The 20,242-nt window shown below is 42.6% G+C and overlaps 1 protein-coding gene across 4 annotated transcripts in view; it reads right to left on the bottom strand.

The window, feature by feature from the left end:
- Positions 1–1,931: 1,931 nt before the first annotated feature.
- Positions 1,932–20,242, bottom strand: part of MAP3K1 (mitogen-activated protein kinase kinase kinase 1) — a 115,207-nt gene continuing 96,896 nt past the window's right edge. For all 4 annotated transcript variants that reach the window (XM_073622911.1, XM_073622936.1, XM_073622918.1 and 1 more), the window contains exons 13-20: positions 18,809–18,998; positions 15,100–16,375; positions 12,802–12,954; positions 11,867–12,029; positions 11,653–11,784; positions 10,465–10,607; positions 10,185–10,316; positions 1,932–8,122 (exon numbers count right to left, since the gene is read on the bottom strand). In XM_073622911.1, the coding sequence (XP_073479012.1) occupies positions 7,973–8,122; positions 10,185–10,316; positions 10,465–10,607; positions 11,653–11,784; positions 11,867–12,029; positions 12,802–12,954; positions 15,100–16,375; positions 18,809–18,998 (2,339 nt within the window). In that variant the 3' untranslated portion in view covers positions 1,932–7,972. The remainder of the gene's footprint in view (positions 8,123–10,184; positions 10,317–10,464; positions 10,608–11,652; positions 11,785–11,866; positions 12,030–12,801; positions 12,955–15,099; positions 16,376–18,808; positions 18,999–20,242) is intronic.

The raw sequence follows: 20,242 nt of genomic DNA, 5'->3' as shown, positions 1-20,242 counted from the left end.
GATTGCCCAAAATAGTGAAAAGTGAAGTAAACGATCTTAATGGTGACATAATCCATCTTCCATCACCAAACACACTGTGCATCCACCACCAGCCATAGAGGCTGCTTACCAGCTCCAGGTGACCCCTTGTTATAGGGGGTCAATGTACACCTGTGGCTTAACACCCAGCCGGGGCCTTTGTCCACGTCTCAGTCTGAGCTCATTTGTACAGTTGACTCTCCGCATACCACTTCTAAAAAAATGAAGGGCGTGCAGAGGGTCAACTGTATAGCTGAGCTCAGACTGGGGAGGGAGAAGCAACAAAAGGAGCCAGCAGGGTGTGTTGTAGTACTCATGTACTAACAAGGAACATGATGACAGGAGGAGAAAGCAGAGTAATAGAGATACGCAAAACAGGAAGATTCACCCACACATTCCAGTCCAGTGCCGTTTTAGCTTCCAGAAAAATACACCAGTGAAGGCCTCCCATCTCCCTTTGATACACATATGCTTTGCCGAGCAGTGCTGAGACACGGACATAGGACACAGTTGGGTGTTAAAACCACAGGTGTACATCGAGCCCCTTGATAAGGGGTCACCAGGAGCCTTGTGGAGCGGTGCAGAGACGCAGACAAAGGCCCCGGCTGGGTGTTAAACCACAGGTGTACATTGACCCCCTATAACAAGGGGTCACCAGGAGCTGGTAAGCAGCCTCTACAGCTGGTGGTGGATGCACTGTGTGTTTGGTGATGGAAGATGGATTACTGTATGTCACCATTAAGATCGTTTACTTCACTTATCACTATTGTGAACAATCTTTGCATTTTTGTATTTTTTAGATCATTAAGATCATTTTTCCACACATCACTATTGTGGAAAATGATGTACTTTGCACTCCTCTTAGATCATATATACCATTGATTAAGAGTGTTTTTTTAATGACTTATACCTTATGTGACTATTAAGGGTGTTTGCACTTTATTTCCTTATTGATTCTTGATTTGCCTATATTGTAAGCATTTAAAGAAAGCCTGTAACAAGAAATACAAAGCTGCCATCCTTTTGTACAGAATGGTTGCCTGAGCTTCTCTGGTATAAGGCCTGGTTCACACTATTTCGGGCATCGCAGCGATTCCCGCACCCAAAACTCGCTACTGTTTAAAAATGCGTAGGGCTGCCATTTATTCTTAATGGCACCCCCAAGTATGTCAAACCGCAGCGCACTTGTGGATGTGGGAACTGCAGGGAAATCGCATGGTGCTAAAGCTAGTTTAGCTGACAGTTCCTGCAGTAACAGTTTTTAGCATTGCATGCACAAAATTCACCAGTTTTGTTTCAGGGCATTCCTCTTGAATTAACGTTTATGGAGGGGACAGAGAGTGGGAGTCTTTCCATATTAACAAGCCAGGTAATCACCGGCTTGTTAACATGAACTTGATCAGCTCCTGCCCCTCAGTCCCGATTTGCAGCTCCTCCCGCCCCCTGGGAGGATGACAGTGGCCAGGCGGGAAGCCCGGGACAGGGCACCCAGCAGTGGCATTGCTGCAGTCCAGGCAGAACTGTCAATCAGTCCAGTTCTGCACCACAGTCTGCCATTTAGTGAACGCTGGTCTAAGACGTTGTTCACATGGGAGTACTACAGTGTTACACCTGTGCGAGGGCTAGGTTTTCCTAGACAGTCTCCCAATTTGACAGCTACGTGGGTGCACGGCCCCAAACAGGCATTGTGCGTTCGAGACCATGCACCCTTACAGCTGTCTTTTTGGGATCAGTGGCTGTGTCCGTGCAGCCCCTGCATCCCAATTGACATAAATGGGACTGCTTGTGCAGGGATGCACGGAATACCTGCGCATCCCCATACAGACAAACACGACCCTCGTAGGGGGTGCATGCTGTAGTACACCTGTGAATGAGGCCTAATAATAAATCATGAAGAAAAAACAAAGCACAGATTTGTTCAAAATCTTTTATTTACTATAAAGACAAAAACACCAAAATAGGTACAAATTATACTATAAAATCGGTTCATGGGTTAAAAACCTTTAATAATTAAAATATCTTGATATATTTAAAATAACAAAGGATAAAATTAAGCCAATTTTTTCTTAACCCAGAGATTTCCGCAACAATTGCTTGCACAGTTAAAAGGTGCTAAAGAGAAATTAGCCCTTGAGCCCTGGAAGTCTTAGGAATCAATCTTACAGCAAGTATAGTCTCATTGTGAAAAGTCAACTTTGGTAGAAGAAGAAAATAATAAAAAAAAAAAAAAAAAAAACACTATAGGACACCTGAGGTAGTAGAGACTGAAATAAAACAAGCAGTAGCCGTTATTTACAACTTAACAAGTACCAAATAACATTAAGAATGTCACAAAAATAATTATACAATACGATTTTCAGTCCAGCTTTGATCCAAAGAAAATAAGATTATATCACAATCTGCATAAAAATAGGACAGCACAACTGCCAGCAAGCAGGGCCAGTGGAGGACAAACTCCTAAGTGGAAGCAAGACTTAGGAATTTGAAATGTGGAAAGGACAGGAATCTAGAGAGTAATACTGATTAGCTGAGGTTCAATTATGCATGGGGGGGGGGGGGGGGGAGAGCAATAGAACAGCCAACAATCTTCCAGTATATAAAATCCAACAGAGTGTTATCAGTAGCAAGGGAAACATAGGGCTAATGAATATTTAAGACTTCAAGAAAAATAATTATATGCCATAGCATAGCTGTCAAGTAAAATACAGTTAGAGCTACTTAATTTCACATTACGGAATAAAATTTAACTCTTTGGAATATGCTTGTCTGTCGCACACACAAAAAAAAAAAAAAAAAAAAGGGGAATGTCCAAATTTGTAAATTCACATTTGAATACAGTTCAGCATGTGTTTCTGTACTATCTAAAACAAACCTTCCAGATCCATACAAAGTACATTTGCTGAAATGTACAATAGCTTATTAAGTTGATCCTGAGAGTCAGAATAACCTTTTTTATTAGTTTTCATTGTGCAACAACCCCAACCGGCTTCCAAGGAGTTAAAAAAAATGATTGAAATTTTAACCATAAAAGAAAACAAAAAAAGACAAAGAACAAAGCAAGAGAGCTGCCATCTTCCTTCTATTTTACATGCATTAAATGACAACAGAGGAGAATAAAAATATGACAGTAAATGAACCTGTTAAGTCAGTATTTCACCAGCCAGGTAGACACAGATGATGCGTGGCTCATTTAGGGCTCAGTGACACGGTTGGGGCACATTTTGTTCTGTCCAACCTATAGCCAAGTAAAGCTACAGCAGGCTGGACTTGTATCGGATCTACATCACCTTGATAAATCTCATATTGTAAGGTGAGGCAAGGAGATCAACAAGTCTTTAAAATAGTAATCATGTACCTGATCCACAGGGTTCTAAATTAGCAGTGCCTTATATACATATAGCCTTCAATGTTAAAGGAACCTTTCTACAGAAACCCATAGAGGCCACCGATGCTTAGTTCTTTAAATTCTAGTTACCAGGTTGTCATGCTGTTCCTCTTGCTTGAATACTTTCCATCAATAACTGTGGACAATCATGCAGATAAGGATTTAACTCTGACCTTCCAGACCTGCATACTTGCTCCTGGATTAAGACTTAAGCCTCACATGAGCGCACACCCATTCCAGGGCTGTCTTTGCCTGCAAGGGGATGCAGAGGAGAATCCCATTTGTCAGCTGTGCGGGTGTGGATGCACGGCCCCGAATGCAGACAGTATGCATTTGTTGCCATGCACCCACACCCATATGGCTGCCAAATTGGGAGCAAAGGCTGTCCATGCAGCCACTGCATCCCAATTGACATGAATGGGACTGCCTGCATGGCGATTCACAGAACACCTGTGCAGTCAAACACAGCCCTTTGCATGGGTGTATTTTGTAGTGTAGGCCTTAAAGTAATGACAAGGAGGGGCAACACTGGAGCCAGTGACATGCAAAGGGCCAATGCAGTGTGTTGCAGTCGAGGTGTGTTGTTCAAGATGTATGGCACCACAGCGTACCAAAAATTAGCTACGATGATCCATTGGGTATGGGCCCTAAAACATGTTAATAATTGCAATCTACAAAAGTGGTTCTTTTATTACGGTTATCTTATGATACCTGACAGGATTGTAAAACACAATACATGAATATTGGTGAGTTCTGGTAATGTGGGGGGAGTACAAACATCCCTACACTTTCAAAGGATAGGTTCACCTTTACAAAATAAAAAATTAAATGCACATTTATTGCAGATAAAAAAAAAAAAGTTCATTTATTATTTTTTTCTCCAGGAGCCTGTAAAGCATTGCACTCACAATCACAGATTGTGGGGTGCAATCTCAGGCTCCTGAAGACTGTCTTTCAGTAACTGCCTTCTCGTATCGGAGGGAAGGGCAGACAGCTACACTGACAGGAAGCATCCATGAACTACCTGGAGCACTCACCAGTGCTCTGGTAGTTCACCAAGAACTACAAGTTGTCAGCCACAAAAGCCGACAATAGTTGTAGTTCATGGATTCTCAGGGATCTGTGAATGAATGATGTGGTGGTGTGGGTAGGGACAGAAGGTGCGGGGAGAAGATTTGTGGGGGGAGGAGCAGGCAGATGCTGTAGATGTTACACCCCAAATATGGGTGTAACATGTTCAGAAAGTTGAATTTATCCTTTACTACTGCATCTATGGACGATTACAGGACAGGACATTTTGTCAAGGTTTGTCAATGTCATCTATGGCATATAGCCTAAAAAGTGTACCTATATCAACAACCCTGTACTACTGGGGATATCTTTTTTTGCAGGTGCAGATAATGCATTCCAAAATGGCAGGGGCTGCAGGGATTGAAAATTAAAAAAAACATATTAGGAGCAAGTCAGTCCAATCCAAAAACTCAGCAGGTAAGAAGTCAGGGAACATAGCGGACAACAGTAGAACAAGCTTGCAGGTAGCTGCCTGCTGACATGTATAATGACATTGACTATCTTCCTCCTAGGATTAAGCATGCCTGAGATGGGAACACAATATGATCAGCAGGGTTAGGAGCCCCAGGAGCAGCAAATATCATCTTACAACTATTGGGGTATAGCAGATCTTCAAGTAGCTTTTTTGTGCTTCTGCTATAAACATTGCATATGAGCCTGTTCCAATCCTTGATGTAAGATAGAAGGAAAACCGCAGGTTCAGCAGACAGACAGTGAGAGTGGTCAAGTTACAGTCTTCTTGATTTGGTTTGTAATAGAACTATACTTCAAAATACTTTTAGTAGAAAAATATTAAACCTGAATATTCCAGACAAAGAACAACATTTTCACTTCTCAGACATTACTGATCAGGAGAACAGGCTGAGAAATCAACACACAATACCTTACCAAAATAAAAAAAGAACAGTGAGTGGTCAGGTACAATGCTTGAGTGATCTGGAACTGAATGGATTAAAATCAGTCATTTACCTTTTATTGTTCACTGCAATAAAAAAAAGATGATTTTTTTTTTTTTAAAGGATATGTACACTTATCTTTAGAGCCCCCTGAATCTGACCTTTTGGCAAATTACATTACATATACTAGCCACAGTCAACATTTGCAGATGCCCTTTCAACTGCAATCAATAACTGCAAGGTGCATGTTTGGGGGTCTGAAGCCCACATAGTGATCATCAGAACCCCATGGTTAAGGTATATGCCATTTTTAAATAGGAGGGGGATGCTTTAAGGGACAGTCCAACTTCATTCAAACCTGTTACTGAAGCTTTGCATGGTTGCTGACAAATTTGAATTACATACTCCTAGATTGTTAGCTCCAACGAGCAGGGCCCTCTCATTCCTCCTGCACGGAATTGCATTGTAACTGTACTGTTTACGCAGCGCTTTACTACTAGATTGGGTGGAGATTACCTGTAACATTTAAGCTACCTTGGCAAAAGCCTTAGGCAGAATTTCACTAATGGGTCCAGAATAAAACCTTGTGGTCCCAAAATAAACAGAAAACCTATTCATCTGGCTTCCACTATTCTCAAAATGAGACTTGGGATTCTTCCCTCCCCCCTTCCCCCAAAAAAAACAAAAAAAACAAAAAGGTAACATCTGCATAGCTATCATTTTGTTTTAGAATTGTAATTATTCTCTTCTTTACTATCCCCTAAAGTTCTCTTTTCTGCATAATAGAGGAAACGTATTAGAGGAAATAAAGATTGTAACCCAAGTCAAGATACTATAGAGAAATGAGTGGCCAATAACATTTGTTTGTGGTTGAAGAGACTGATTTATACAAATTGCAGAGGAGAACTGGTTGTACAAGTGTCTGATCCGGCCATCTAGTGGCCAACGCTGACAGTGCATGTACAGAGATATGGCTTTTGCAAAGCTATACTTCCTGTCTTAGCCCGACACTAACTAGAACAAAGTTGCAGGAGTAGAGTTGCACAATTCTAGATAAAAATGAGAATCACAATTTTTTTGCATAGAATAAAGATCACGATTCTCGCGGCGTAACATCTTTCACATTATACAAAAAAAAAATTGTGCTAATTTTACATTTTTTTTTTTATAAATTAATTGAAGTGTTTATTTTCCCAAAAGTTTGTGTTTTGAAAGACCGCTGCGCAAATACAGTGCGACATAAAATATTGCAACATCCGCCATTTTATTCTCTAGGGTCTCTGATTATTTTTATATATATATATATATACACACACACACACACACACAGATATAATGTTTGGGGGTTCCAAGGAAATTTTCCACCAAAAATATGTCTTAACTTGTAAACAACAAATGTCAGAAAAAGGTTTGGTCTTTAAGTGGTTGAACTGCCCTCATTTACTGACCAAAGTTCATTCCGTTCATCTAAAAGAAAAGAGATAAATTGTATATCTTTTCTCTCTCTCAGGGCTGAGAAATGTTGATAAACATTTGATTTTTTTTTTTTTTTGACAGCTCGGCTCTGCACTGTTTACATAGAATCGCAAAAACTGATTAGCATCGTGATCTTTTAACGATTAATCATGCAGCTCTATGCAGGAGCTATGCCCCATTCATAATTTTTATAAGTGGATGCTTAAAGCCCGCTCACTAATGGCAAACCGGAGGCCATCAATTTCCAAGATATGGGCTTGGCCTTGCAATGGCAGGCACTGGCATGGCCAACTGCATCCCGTTCTGTTGCTGGATACAAATACCCACAAAAGCAAAGTCCAATTCTACATGTGCACATATCCTTATCTAACCATAGTTAATCGGAGGTTAATACAATGACCAGAAGACCAATTCCATCAGATCCAGATCAGTCATTGTCTTAAAAAGGGAAAAGCTTTTGGGTACAAGTTGCCCCAAAAATTTTAACTTTACCCAATTTATATATATATATAAAACACGACAGAATTCTCTAAATGAAGAAAAACGGCAACAAAAAGGTTGGTTCTGTGTGGTACAGCTGTGGTAAAATACAGTGTAGTCAGTATTTACACATTGCAATAATCTCTATGGCCATGTATACTGCGATCTGACAAATACACCAATTACAGGCTCTGCCCCGCATTGCCGTCATAACTACTCTCAGTGGAAGCTTCAGAAAGCTGTAGATGTTTTAAATAGATGCCAGAAGTCATGGCCCACAAAGTAACGTTCATGCAAATTTCACTAAAATTACAAAGCACGCACCAAGATGTGTTTTATATATATATATGTATATAATAAATAAAAAAAATAAAAGGATACGATTAAAAGTCAAAAGGAGCAGTATCTTTCTCATTTAGATTTTTGGAAAGGAATCTCCCACAAGGCACACATTTTGTCTCATATTTTAAGTCCTCCTTGTTCTGAAGCTGTTCCAGGTATGAAGTGGTCATGCACAGGGCAGGGAGGGACAAACATTACACACAGGTACAGTATGGCAGAGACAGGACATGCAGCTATAGAGGAACAGAGTTCCCTGTCTCTATCTCAGTAGCAATCTTAAAATGGTCTTCTGTAGAGAATGCTTCTACCACTTCGTTCTAAAGACCGGGTGTTTCAGTAACTCTCTTGATGGGGGCCGGTCTTGAGGCTGAAGTTCCAGACATCGAAGAGTGACGTCCCGTAAGCCTGGAGACAGATGCGGAGGGATTGATGGGGCCGTTGTTGCACTTGCAATCTAAATGCGAAAATAAAAAAATATGAGTAGTTTTGATGCAGCACTGAAGAGGTCACAGATATGGTCAGGGTCTTAGTAAAAAGTTTTTTTGATTGCAGATTATGAATTATTTGCTTATTAAGCCCTGATGAGTACTTTAGCATTACAGTTTATGCAAAAATGCCTGTTTGCTTAAAACCACTTGCCAACCACAATATGTATATATACATTGCGGTTTGCAAGTGGTTTACTGGAATTATGGCTGAAGATACCAGCCATAACCCTGGTATGTGTTTTTTTTTAGACAGCGGCTGGCTTTCTCATTAGCTGTGGCGGAAGGGGACACCCCCCCCCCCCTCCTCTTGCTGCCCGCAGGTGTTTTTCGGGCTTACCGTTCTTACCGGCGTGCACGGGAAACGATCTGACTGTGCTGCCGGTTGATCAGAGGCAAACAGAGACGAGATAGTCTCTGAACAGTTCTATGGCCTTAGAGGACCAGAGCGACGTCATGACATAATTTTTTTTGATCTTTTGCTTTTGAAAAGGTCAAAGCCGAGATTTGGGGTCTTTATGACCCCTGATCTCTTGATAGAGAGGAGCTGTCAGCCTTATTTCTATTACAAGGGATGTTTACATTCCTTGTACAAGGAATAAAAGTGATAAAAAAAAAAAATAGAATAAAAACAAAAAATGGACAGTGTAAAAAATATAATATAAAAAATAAAAAATTTAAAGCGCATCCATCCCTCCGTGCTCGTACACAGAAGCTAGCATATACGCAAGTCGCACGCGCATATGTAAATGGTGTTCGCACCACCCATGTGAGGCATCGCCACAATTAGAGCGGGAGCAATAATTAAAGTGCTAGTCCTCCCCTGTAACTCTAAAAACTGGATAATAAAAGGGTAAGTCCAATAATACTCATTGTCCTGTTGCCCCACAACTTCCTCTGTGGCAAGAGCATATGTGTGATTAACCGCTTGCTGACCGGCTCACGCCGATATACAAATCGGCAGAAGGGCACGTACAGGCATACTAATGTACCTGTACGTTGCCCTTTAAGAAGCAGCTTGCGGCGGCGCCTCAAGCTCTGGGTGTGATCGCGGGCCCCGCGGACTCTATGTGCGTGGGGATACCCCGCGATTGTCTCACGGAGAGGAAGAACGGGGAAATGATGATGTAAACAAGCATTTCCCTGTTCTGCCTAGTGACAGAACACTGATCACAGTTCCCTGTGATCGGGAGCAGTGATGAGTGTCGTGTTACACGTAGCCCAGCCCCCCCCACAGTTAGAATCACTCCCTAGGACACACTTAACCCCTACTGCGCCCCCTAGTTAACCCCTTCACTGCCAGTCACATTTACACAGTAATCAATGCATTTTTAATCGCACTGATCGCTGTATAAATGTGAATGGTCCCAAAATATCGCCAAGTGTCCGATCTGTCCACCATAATGTCGCAGTCATGATAAAAATCGCTGATCGCCGGCATTATTAGTAAAAAAAAAAAAAAAAATTATTAATAAAGCTATCCCCTATAACTTTTGCGCAAACCAAACGCTTATTGCAATTTTTTTTTATCAAAAATATGCAGAATACGTATCAGCCTAAACTGAGGAAAAAAATAAAAAATTTTTATATATTTTTTAGGGATATAGCAAAAAGTTAAAAATAATGCATTTCAAAATTGTCGCTTTTTTTGTTTATAGCGCAATAATTAAAAACCGCAGAGGTGATCAAATACCACCAAAAGAAAGCTCTATTTGTGGGGGAAAAAGGACGTCAATTTTGTTTGGGAGCCACGTCGCACGACCGCGCAATTGTCAGTTAAAGCGACGCAGTGGCGAATCGCAAAAAGTGCTCTGGTCTTTTGCCAAATGGTTCGGGGCTGAAGTGGTTAAAGATGCAATAGTTATTGCAAAAGTTTTCAATTCTCCAAAAGATTGTTCATCTATGGAAATTCCGACATCCTAGCAGGGAAGACAGCAGAACAGGACCCAGAAAATACAATGAGCCTCGACTTCAAAAGAGAAAATGGGAGACAGAGGTGAGACAAGGAAGCACAGTTCCAGAGAACACTACCTTAAAGATGAGAGCAAGGTGATTGGAGTGCTTCTCTGCATTCCATGGAGGTTTAGCACAAGCCATCTCTATAATGCTGCAGCCAACGCTCCACACGTCACAGCTCCGCCCATACTGCTGCCCCCTCAGCACCTATAGTAATGAGAAAAGGGGTAATGCTGAATCAGTAAATTATTTCTATTATACATATGTTCATTCACCAGACAAAACAAAACTGCTATACTTCGTCAAGGAAATGTTATATAAAATAAGTACTAGAGCTACAGGAATAGAAGAGTACCTCTGGAGCCATAAAAGCAATAGTTCCCAGCAGCTGCCCCTGAAATTCGCCAGCACCTGTGCCCTTTGATGCCAGTCTAGCTGCTGCTCCAAAATCAGCAATACGAAGTCGCTGTCCAGTGCTGTCAATCAGTAGATTAGCACCTGAAAAAGGGATAAAGAACTAATTTTAATAAAAGCAGTTAACCCATAAATTGAATGACAGTTAACCTCATCTTGCCCATGTGTATATAAGTGTCTCTCAGCATAATGCGCTTTGCTGTGGAAACATTTCACATTTGAGAGCCAACAGCAGAAACTTAGTGCAGCTGCTGGTTTTCAATTCCACTTCTGACAGCTCTGATCCCCATTAAGGATCAGTGGCCAATCAGTATGAGCTCATTTTCTGCTTATGACGTAGTGATAGCTTGCTGGCTAGAAGTTTTATTGTAAAAAAAATTAAAAGCCTTTAGCCTGCAGTGTTGATCTTATTTAACAATTTCGTGGTCAGCCTTTTAACCAGTGGGGGTTTTAGGGAAAAAACAGGGGTATGTACAGACCCCCTGATTACCTCTTGAGGTTGCAGCAAGAGATCTGGGTCACAAAGTTCTCAAGCTCCATCTCCCCTGCTAACTAGCACTTACTACTGATCACGGAAGTATTCATATTCACAAACAGAAGACATAGTAAACATCTCAATCATTTTTATGATCCCTTCAGATATGAACACCCAAGTTCTCAGTACTTAGCACTCCTGAGTTCATTCAGGAAAGTGAAGGGATTGGTAAACATAAGAACATGTTACTAATCTCTTGTTCACCACCCTGAACTGATCTGATCTTCCCTGCTATGTGCCGACAACCTGCTGTCTGTCAGTAAAGACAGGAGGAGAGCAGTGGGGATCAGAGGGCTCTCCATTAGCGACGATGACCTAAACAAAGTTTTCCTTTAATCTGATAACAGACAGCCTGACAGGGACTAAAATGTTGACCTTCCAGTTGAAAACATCTGCGGAAGCCACAAACCAATGTCCCCATACAAGATCTGACCTAAACTATGACCAAGCCAACAGTAATATGAACTTTACAGCTGTGTTGTGATCCCTGGCCCCCTCACACTGGTACTGACCACCAATCAAGGATACATGGACTCTCAGCACACATAAGCATCAAAGCTTGGAGACCACAAAGAAAAAGTGTGTACCCCTTACCTTTTATGTCTCTGTGAATGATCTGATTCTCATGCAGATATGACAGTCCCCGCAGTAACTGTTCTGTATAGTTGATGACAACAGATTCTTTAAATGCTCCATATTTACTGAGTAGGTGGGCAACAGAACCACCTAAGAATACAAGATCTGAATTAGAAAAGAAAACAGCCCAATACAAATTTCACACACAAAAAAGGAAGGTTTTTGCGGTTACCTGCCATCCACTCCACAAACAGATTGTAGTTGTTCTTCTCACAGGTTGCCCCCAACATCCTTATGATATTTGGGTGACTAAGGTGATTCATCATCCTGATCTCCTCCCGTAGAGCCTCCACCACCTCTCCCTGCTCAGTGGATGTGTTCCTCACATAGGTCACCTAACATGGAGCAGAGAACGATTACTGCACGGTACATGCTATAAATCACAGAAATGTGTGTATACCAACACAAAAACATTACTGATCAATAACCAAACCAGGAAAATGATGAAGCTACTACTGATCAATCTTTGATTGTGACCATGGTTTTCTGGGATCTTTACTTGAGCAAATTACAGGGTGAATTCATGAAAATTTGACGCACACAAAGAACGATTGCCAATAACAACCAATAGGGTCCCATCTTTAAATCGTATGGAGGGAACCTGACTGGCGTGCTAAAGAAAACTGCTCCTTTTTTAATTAGATTTTTAAATGCATTAAAAGGGGGAAAGAATCATCTCTACGGTTGGTGATTCTTTGTCTTAAATGTAAACCCGTTTTGAAGTTTAAAACCCCAACCCCGCACCCAGCTGCTATATGCCTAGTTTACATTTGTGACTGAGGGGTGGGAAAAAGGGGGATTGAACATGTTTTAATCCCCACCCCAAGAATACATTGTGCTTTTTTGCATAACAGAATTTTTAGGTTTGGCGGTTTTACAAGAACTTCTAAAAAGGCAAGGGGCACCAACTAGTGCCTAGGTGTAAGAAGACTCCTATAGACTATTAAGCTGTGGGAACTGTATAAAAGGTAAAGAAATGGTAGCAAGTTTTTTTTTTTTTAGGTTTGTAATCAGTTTGATTAGTCACTTAATTTGTGAACATCAGACTGCAGATAAGCGGTATACATAACTTAATCCCCCTTATTCTTGTTCATTACATTCTCTCACCTGTTTGACGGCCATTAAGGTGCCAGTTCCAACATCCTGAGCTTGATAGCAGGAAGAAAAAGCTCCCAAACCAATCTGTTGGCCTTTAAGCCATTCAGCCTCTTCCCGATAGTGATTTTTTGCTTTGGTATGTCCAGGGAGGGTCTCTGGAGTCTAAAAGTAAAGATCAGCATGTTATTGGCACAATCCTTATACAGAGGCGTTTGATTAAACTACTTGGGCTGGTAGGTAGGTAACGTGGCCAGAAATGAACGATAAATCTGTCCCGCACACAAAGGATATCACTAGTTCCTAGTAAATTAACAGATTACATATCTAAAAATGTTGTCCCCAAATGCTGACTCCATGAACTACCACTAACGGGTACTGTATATCAAGTACATTAAATTGGTGTAAAATCAGCGCTAAAGGAGCACACATGCACCATCAATGCAGAGACAACTGTCAGCACTTGCTGCTGTGCCATTCAACTAAGGCACGCTGTCACCTGAGGTCACAGAACTTCTTCAGGATCTGGAAGGATCCCGACAATGTCAGGATATATCCAGATGTCTGGCTGGCAGCTGGCTCAGCCTCTTGGCGTGCTCCTCCAGCACATAATGGCACTCCAGCGAGCGCTGGGAGAGCAGAGCAGAGAGTGGTGACTGGCATGACAGTCACTGCTCCCTGCTCCAAACAGACCAAGAACTGAGTGATCAGTGGTCATGTGATCGCTCAGTTCTTGGTGTTAGAGGAGACATGGGACTGATGCTGCAGAATGAAGGAGTTCGCGTTCTTTTCAAATCCCACACTCCATTAAGCACCACATCTAGGAAGAAATGTATTGTACAGGGGTTGATGGAAGGTAAAAGTAAACTTTATTTCTAGACATACATTTCTTATTTGGGGGTACAAAATTGACAGCTTTTTGACTTGTACATCCATGCCTGCTGCTTTGCACAGGCTAAGAACTGGTTATTGACCCCACCAATTTTTTTTTTTTTTTTTGGGGGGGGGGGGGGGGGGGGAGATTTTGCCATATCCACACTTTTGCTTACAATGGGATCACAGATGCTGGAAGATGCCACTCTAAAGATATCATTTAATTATTAATAATATTAATTATTATTATCACCTCATACTGTTGCAGGTATGAGGTGCACATAGCTCCAAACAGATTTTGTTTGAACCTTCAGTTCCTTCAAATATTCACCGGTTCTGACAAGTAAACCACCAATATTTAGAAAGTTAGATATGCACAGGAGTGTTTTTTTTGTGGAAAACTATTTGCCCATCATAACGATAGGCAACCTCATTTGCCAACAGAAATTTGCCCAATGAGGAGGTCATCTTCAGCACAATCACAAAGGGCTGAGGTTTTTCTTGTTGGAGAACCCCAGGATTGAACACATCCCGAGAAGTGTGCCATCACAGCCAAGTGTCAGTTTAGCAATGTCATCATGAGCACACGTTTTCATGAAGAATGTCAAGCCAATGGTTTTAAAAAAAACTTAAAGCCGAACTAAAGTCCTCCTACAACAGAGCAGGCAGGCTATTCTTACAAAAGAGACATGCAACTTCACTTAAGTGATAGATTACACCTGCCTGTCTGCTCTCAGTCTTCTGCAGCATGTAAACTGAGCTGCGCATGCATAGCCCAACGTAAAATCGCTGGCACGGCCCCTGTGTGCTGAAATGACCGATTCCTGCACATATGCAGAGGTTACGTCATCCCGTGCCAACCAATGAGATGCCTGAAGACAGGCACTGGAGGAAAAGATACCAGTCTCAGTGAGGGATCTGAAACATTTGACAGGAGATAGAGAGCTTTCAGGTCAACTTTACAGTCTCAGATATTGAAAAACAATCGGGAAAAGCAACATGTTATTCACATAGTATGAAAACATCAGCTTTCTTTAAGAGGAGCTCCACCCCTCGTCTAACTTGGCATGTAATTTTGAAAGGGGGGGGGGGGCCTAGCGGGTACCTGGTTATGAAAGGTACCCCACTGGCACTTCTGCTTGGATTGCCTTCCACATTCTCTCCCTGCAGTCTTTTGGGACACGTCACAGGTCCCAGAAGACTGTGGGACCATTCACAAAGCACAGTGTGGCTCCCGCATGTGCAGCTGTCTGTGAAGCCAAAAGCCGCACAGTTGGCTGCCCACAGTTAAGATGCCGGCACTGGGAACCCGGACACTTGCGAAAACTAGCCTGGACGAGGACCCCCAGACTAAAACATCCTCTTTAAAAGCAGACCAGGTGTCTTTAAAACATTTCTCCAAACTATACTTTAAAACTGCTTAAAAGACAAACTTACATCCTGCTGAATGATGATGATATCCTCCCCATTTTCCACTTGCAGCTGGGGTATGACTGGCAGAGCATCCTGAGAGGCAGACATGGCGAGAGTGATAGCCAGTGCTTCCTCCTCCTCTGCTTCCATTTTCTCTTTGCACTTCTGATTGTGGCTGACATCCTCTTTGTAGGTGTTATCGATTTCTGCTCTCTCAGGAGACAGCACAGCTACCTCAGACTTAAAGGTGACAGTGCCATCACAAGTAGGCATGGATGCCTCCAAGAGGTCCTCCATGCTGGAATTAAGCTCTGTATTAACATCCAGCCGACCCTTTTCTTCCACAGGAGTAAAAACAGTATCATCACTAGGTATGACAGCACTAGTGCTACAGCCACCATTGTCACCATGAGAAACGTTTAAATCAAGAGTCATATTGCCTTTTGGAGACTCTGCCACTTTCCCCATGTCCCCCGGAGTAGGCCGAGATGGCTTTGGCCTGTGTATCTGATGAGATGGCAGTGGCCTAGCTTGAGTGAAAACAGGAGACAGTTTTTCAGGCTCTTTACTTCCTGAATGGTGCTTCTGTATTTGAAGAGAAAATTTCCTCTGAGTCTGAGGGGAAGCAGATGACAATTTGCAGGGAGTAAATGCCTGAGGTTTAGGTTTAGGGATATCCGCGACAGGGCCAGCTGGCACAGATGGGGCAGAAGAAGGAGACGGTAAGGTCTGGAAAAAGGAATTAGGCGGTTGTGAGGAAGAGGGAGAATTCAAGCATTGACTTAATGGTCTGCGTTTAGTGGGGATGGCAGGCTTTGGTTGCTCAGTCGTTACAGTGGACATAGTGTGCCCTAAGGAGATCGCTTCCAGTGCCTCGTTCAAGTCCTCAGGGCTAGAAGCGGCTTTTGAGACACATGGATCATTCCCCACTATCCCTGAAAGCTGCATAGTGTGTTCTGGGGAATTACTTTGTGAAGTAACTGGAGAGTTGGCTGGCGCAGAGGGCTGCACGAAGGCTTCCCTGCGGTGTTCAAAAGTCTGAGAATCCTCCAGGCCTTGCTGGATCACCTCCACAATGTCCATTTCTTCAGCAATAGCCATTAAACGTCTCCGCATGCGGCTGTAATGCGTTGAGCTGGTTGTGCTCAACATGTCCAACAGCTTGACGTACACGTGGGGGACTCTGGCAACCATCCTGGCCGCGCTTAGGAACACTCTGCGAGATAATTTTCCCACCATCGAATGGGAATTGTCAATGGATTGCAGCGCAAAGTTCAGCAAGGACAACAAGTTTCTATACCTGTTACAGAGAAAAGAAAGTGTCACATTCTAGCATAATACTCAGCCTACGCACAAGATGCTAAATGCGGATTGATTAGGAAAGATTAACCTTACCACGACAAGAAACATTGCCCTGCGACGAGGATAAATTTATAAATGCCCCATTTTACCTTTGATTTTTGTTTTACTGCTGTACTCAACGCTGTATTACTGATGTTTACTCAGCTGTGTGCAATGTCCCATAGATCAATGTTTCTAAACTACAGTCCTCAAGTACCCCCCAACAGGTCGCGTTTTCAGGATTTCCTTCAGATGAAACGGCTGTGGTAATTATTAAGGCAGTTATTAAGGCAGTGGAACGGATCAAATCATCTGTGCAAAACATGACCTGTTGGGGGTGCTTAAGGACTGGAGTTGAGAAACCCTGCCATAGACAACAATGTAACTCATTTCACATCGATAAAAAACTCAGCATTTTTTAATCTTGTGCGCAAAAGGCCTTAAAGGGGTTGTAAACCTTTGTATCCTATGCATTAAAGTGAAAAAACACCTGGCAGTGACTGGCCCCCCCAGCACTCCCGTTTTACTTATCTGAGCCCTGGAACTTGACCCGGCAGGGACGCGCTGTCTCTCTGCCCGGGGTTCTCGGCTCTTGATTGAATAGATAACAGCACAGCCATTGGCTCCCGCTGCTGTCAATCAAATCCAATGACGCCGGCGGGGCAGGGCCCAATCACATTCGGCGGCTATGGACGCCGAATGCTGGACTCGGGAGCACGCCCGCAAGGTAACCCCCTCGGGAGAGTGCTTCTCCTAGGGGGTTATCTGATGTGGGGAGGAGCTGCAAGAGCCACCGGGGGCCCCTAGAAGACGAGGTTCGGGGCCACTCTGTACAAAAACGAGCTGCACATTGGAGGCAAGTATGATATGTTTGTTATTTAAAAAAAAAAAAACAAAAAACATTACAATCACTTTAAGTGTTCTGAGCCATAATATTTGCTTTGAAAAAAAGTGCTTCAGAGAGCATCCACTATGACAATGATTGATGTCCTTCCAGCAACTAACTTTATTGTGAGGAATGTGTATTGCAGATGAACAAGCACTTGTATATTGCTAGACCTGTGTTAGACACTACATGAAGGAACTATATACTAAAGGTGATATAAAACACTTTGTAGCACTGCTCAGCAAAAAGCATGTGCACAGACAGATAACATATAAAAAAAATTATAATCAATCTCTCTCTCTCTCTCTCTCTCTCTCATATATCTGTTACTGGCACACCAACAGAAGTTAAAGTGATTGTAAGGTCTCGTTTTGTTTCAGAAACAAAACATGTTCTACTTACCTGCTCCATTGCGATGGATTTGCACAGAGCAGCCCAGATCCTCCCCTTCTCGGGTCCCTCTTCTGTGCTCCTGGCCCCTTCCCCCCCTGTTCAGTGCCCCCAGAGCAAGCAGCTTGCTCTGGGGGCACCCGAGCAGAGTCACAGCTCTGTGCGTCCATTCAGACACAGAGCCCCACCCCCTCTCTCCTGATTGGCTAGCCGACTGATTGACAGCAGCAGCAGCCAATAGCATTGCTGTTGTGTCAGCCAATCAGGAGGGAGAATCTTGGAAGGCTGAGACACTCGTCGACATCGCTGCACAGGGAAGGACCTCAGGTAACTATTAGGGGGGCTGCTGCACACAGAAGGCTTTTTATCCTAATGCATTAAAGCGGCGTTCCACCCAGTGGAACTTACGCTCATTTGTCCCCCCCCTCCTTTCCGGTGCCACATTTGACACCTTTCCTTCCCCTACCACCGGGCCAGCAGGAGAACGCAGAGGTGCCTCACGTATGTGCAGTAGGGACCCGGCGTGAAGCCGTAATGCTTCACCACCGGATTCCCTTACCAGCAATGGCGGCGGCAGCACCCGATAGCTGATGGAAACCGCTGCGGTGCCGACATCGCTGGACTCCAGGACAGGTAAGTGTCCTATTATTAAAAGTCAGCAGCTGCAGTATGTGTAGGGGCTGGCTTTTAATTTTTGCAGGGGTGGGCGGACATCCGTTTTAAGACAAAAAAAAACTTCTGTCCTTACAGAAGCAAACCATTTATCACAATAAAAAGGGCAGTTTCAGGGACACTGAGGACCCCTTCCTTGGGCAGATATTGTTATATGATTTGCCCACAACTACTTCTGATGATGCGACAGCTCTACATACAGACTTTCTTCCACAGATACCAACAATTGTTTATTTTCACTGACCTTGGAGGAGTTTTTACTCCCACTGAACACAGTCCTGCCCCCTTGAGGTCTAAACCGTGAACTGGCCCCTTTATTTAAAAAGTTTGAGGACCCCTTGTTTACATCCATCGCACACATCTTTCACAGCATTGTAATTTACACTCAAAGACAGTTTAGTGTGAAGTGCAATTGGACTATACTCATAACTAGATTCCTGATACCTTTCTACTGCTGCATCAGCCTGCAAGACATCTCCACTGATGATGTGGGGGTAAAATTCAGCAGGAAACTCCAACAAGAGCCGGTCAATGAGACATAAGCGGCCCAAAAGCGCTTGCCAGTTGTTAGACTCTGTCTGGGCGGACAGGATACAGTTCAAGACATATTCGACTCCACCAATACCAACAGAACCTGGAGAAGTGATAAGATAAAGGCCACTTATAGAGACATGTAGGACAAGGAACTTAAACTTTTTCTCAAAAACACATGAACTAAAACTAACCATGTGAATAAAAATTAAAGCTCAAAATTTTAGATAACACACCCCTATGGGTTTAACCCAACTCTTGCTGAAATTTTCCTCCTTTCCCGATTCCAATGTTTGGGCCTCTAAAGAAATTAAATACCTTAGTCAAGTTGGTGAGGTTGGTTCTCTTAAAACCTTTGATTCTCTGAAAGAGCAATACAATCTCCCTAATTTGTACCTGTTCGATACCTCTAACTGCACCATGCTTTTCAGACACAATTTTGCAATCAACCAGTTACCCTGGTTGTTCTGGAAATCAAGTCTTTATTGTGTGAGCATTCCCTCATGGAACTCCAATTATTTATAAGATCCCATTACCAACTTTTCATGATGGCCTAGATACATTTTTGTCCTGCTGGTGCAGTGAGGCTTCAGAGTTTGATACTGAAAACTGGGAAGAAGTATGGGAGTACCCTATGCAACAACTGGTCTCTACTCAGGACCGGTTAATACAATATAAAATTGTTCATAAAATATATTTTACTCCTCTGCTAAATGTTGGCATTGTCCTGCCAACATTAGACCTGGCAATATTTATACATGTCTTCTAGGAATGCCTGGTCATCCAGTCCTTTTGGGAAGCTGTGTCCAAGTGTATACCATTTTGTAACCTCTAGATCTATACCCTTATCTGTTGATGTTTCCATCCTGGCTCTGGTTCACCTTTTGGCTATGTCCAGAGCCTTGAAAACATTGATAGGTTTTTGCTCTTGTTTTACGCACATACATAAAGCCATCCTTTTAAAGTGGAAATCCCAGTCCCCACAATTGATCTATGGATGTGCTTAAATGATGCAGCAGTCCCATTATATAAATCTATGAAGCAAGGGGTCGTCCCCAAAAAATTCTAGAAGGTCTCGGATCTTTGGATAGATTCTACTGATACAATCGCATCTAATAAGATGTCCGATTAGTTCATGGCAGGTTTTTTTTTGTGTGGAGAGAGGCACTAAGCGCCCCCCCTTTTTATCTCCTTTAAGGTTTCTTTTTTCTCCTCTGTTGGAAGTTGTCATTTTATCTATTACAATTTTTACTACTAACAATTTATTGATTTGCGGAGGCTACTGGTTGCCTTGAAGTAGGTTATAGGCTTTGTTTTGTACTATAAATCTACATTTTCTCTCTAATC

This window comes from Aquarana catesbeiana, linkage group LG01, assembly GCF_042186555.1.
Source record: "Aquarana catesbeiana isolate 2022-GZ linkage group LG01, ASM4218655v1, whole genome shotgun sequence".
In the NCBI taxonomy this organism is placed as follows: Eukaryota; Metazoa; Chordata; class Amphibia; order Anura; family Ranidae; genus Aquarana; species Aquarana catesbeiana.
Note: the sequence above shows the minus strand (reverse complement) of the source record. Positions and strands in the feature narration are given on the sequence as shown.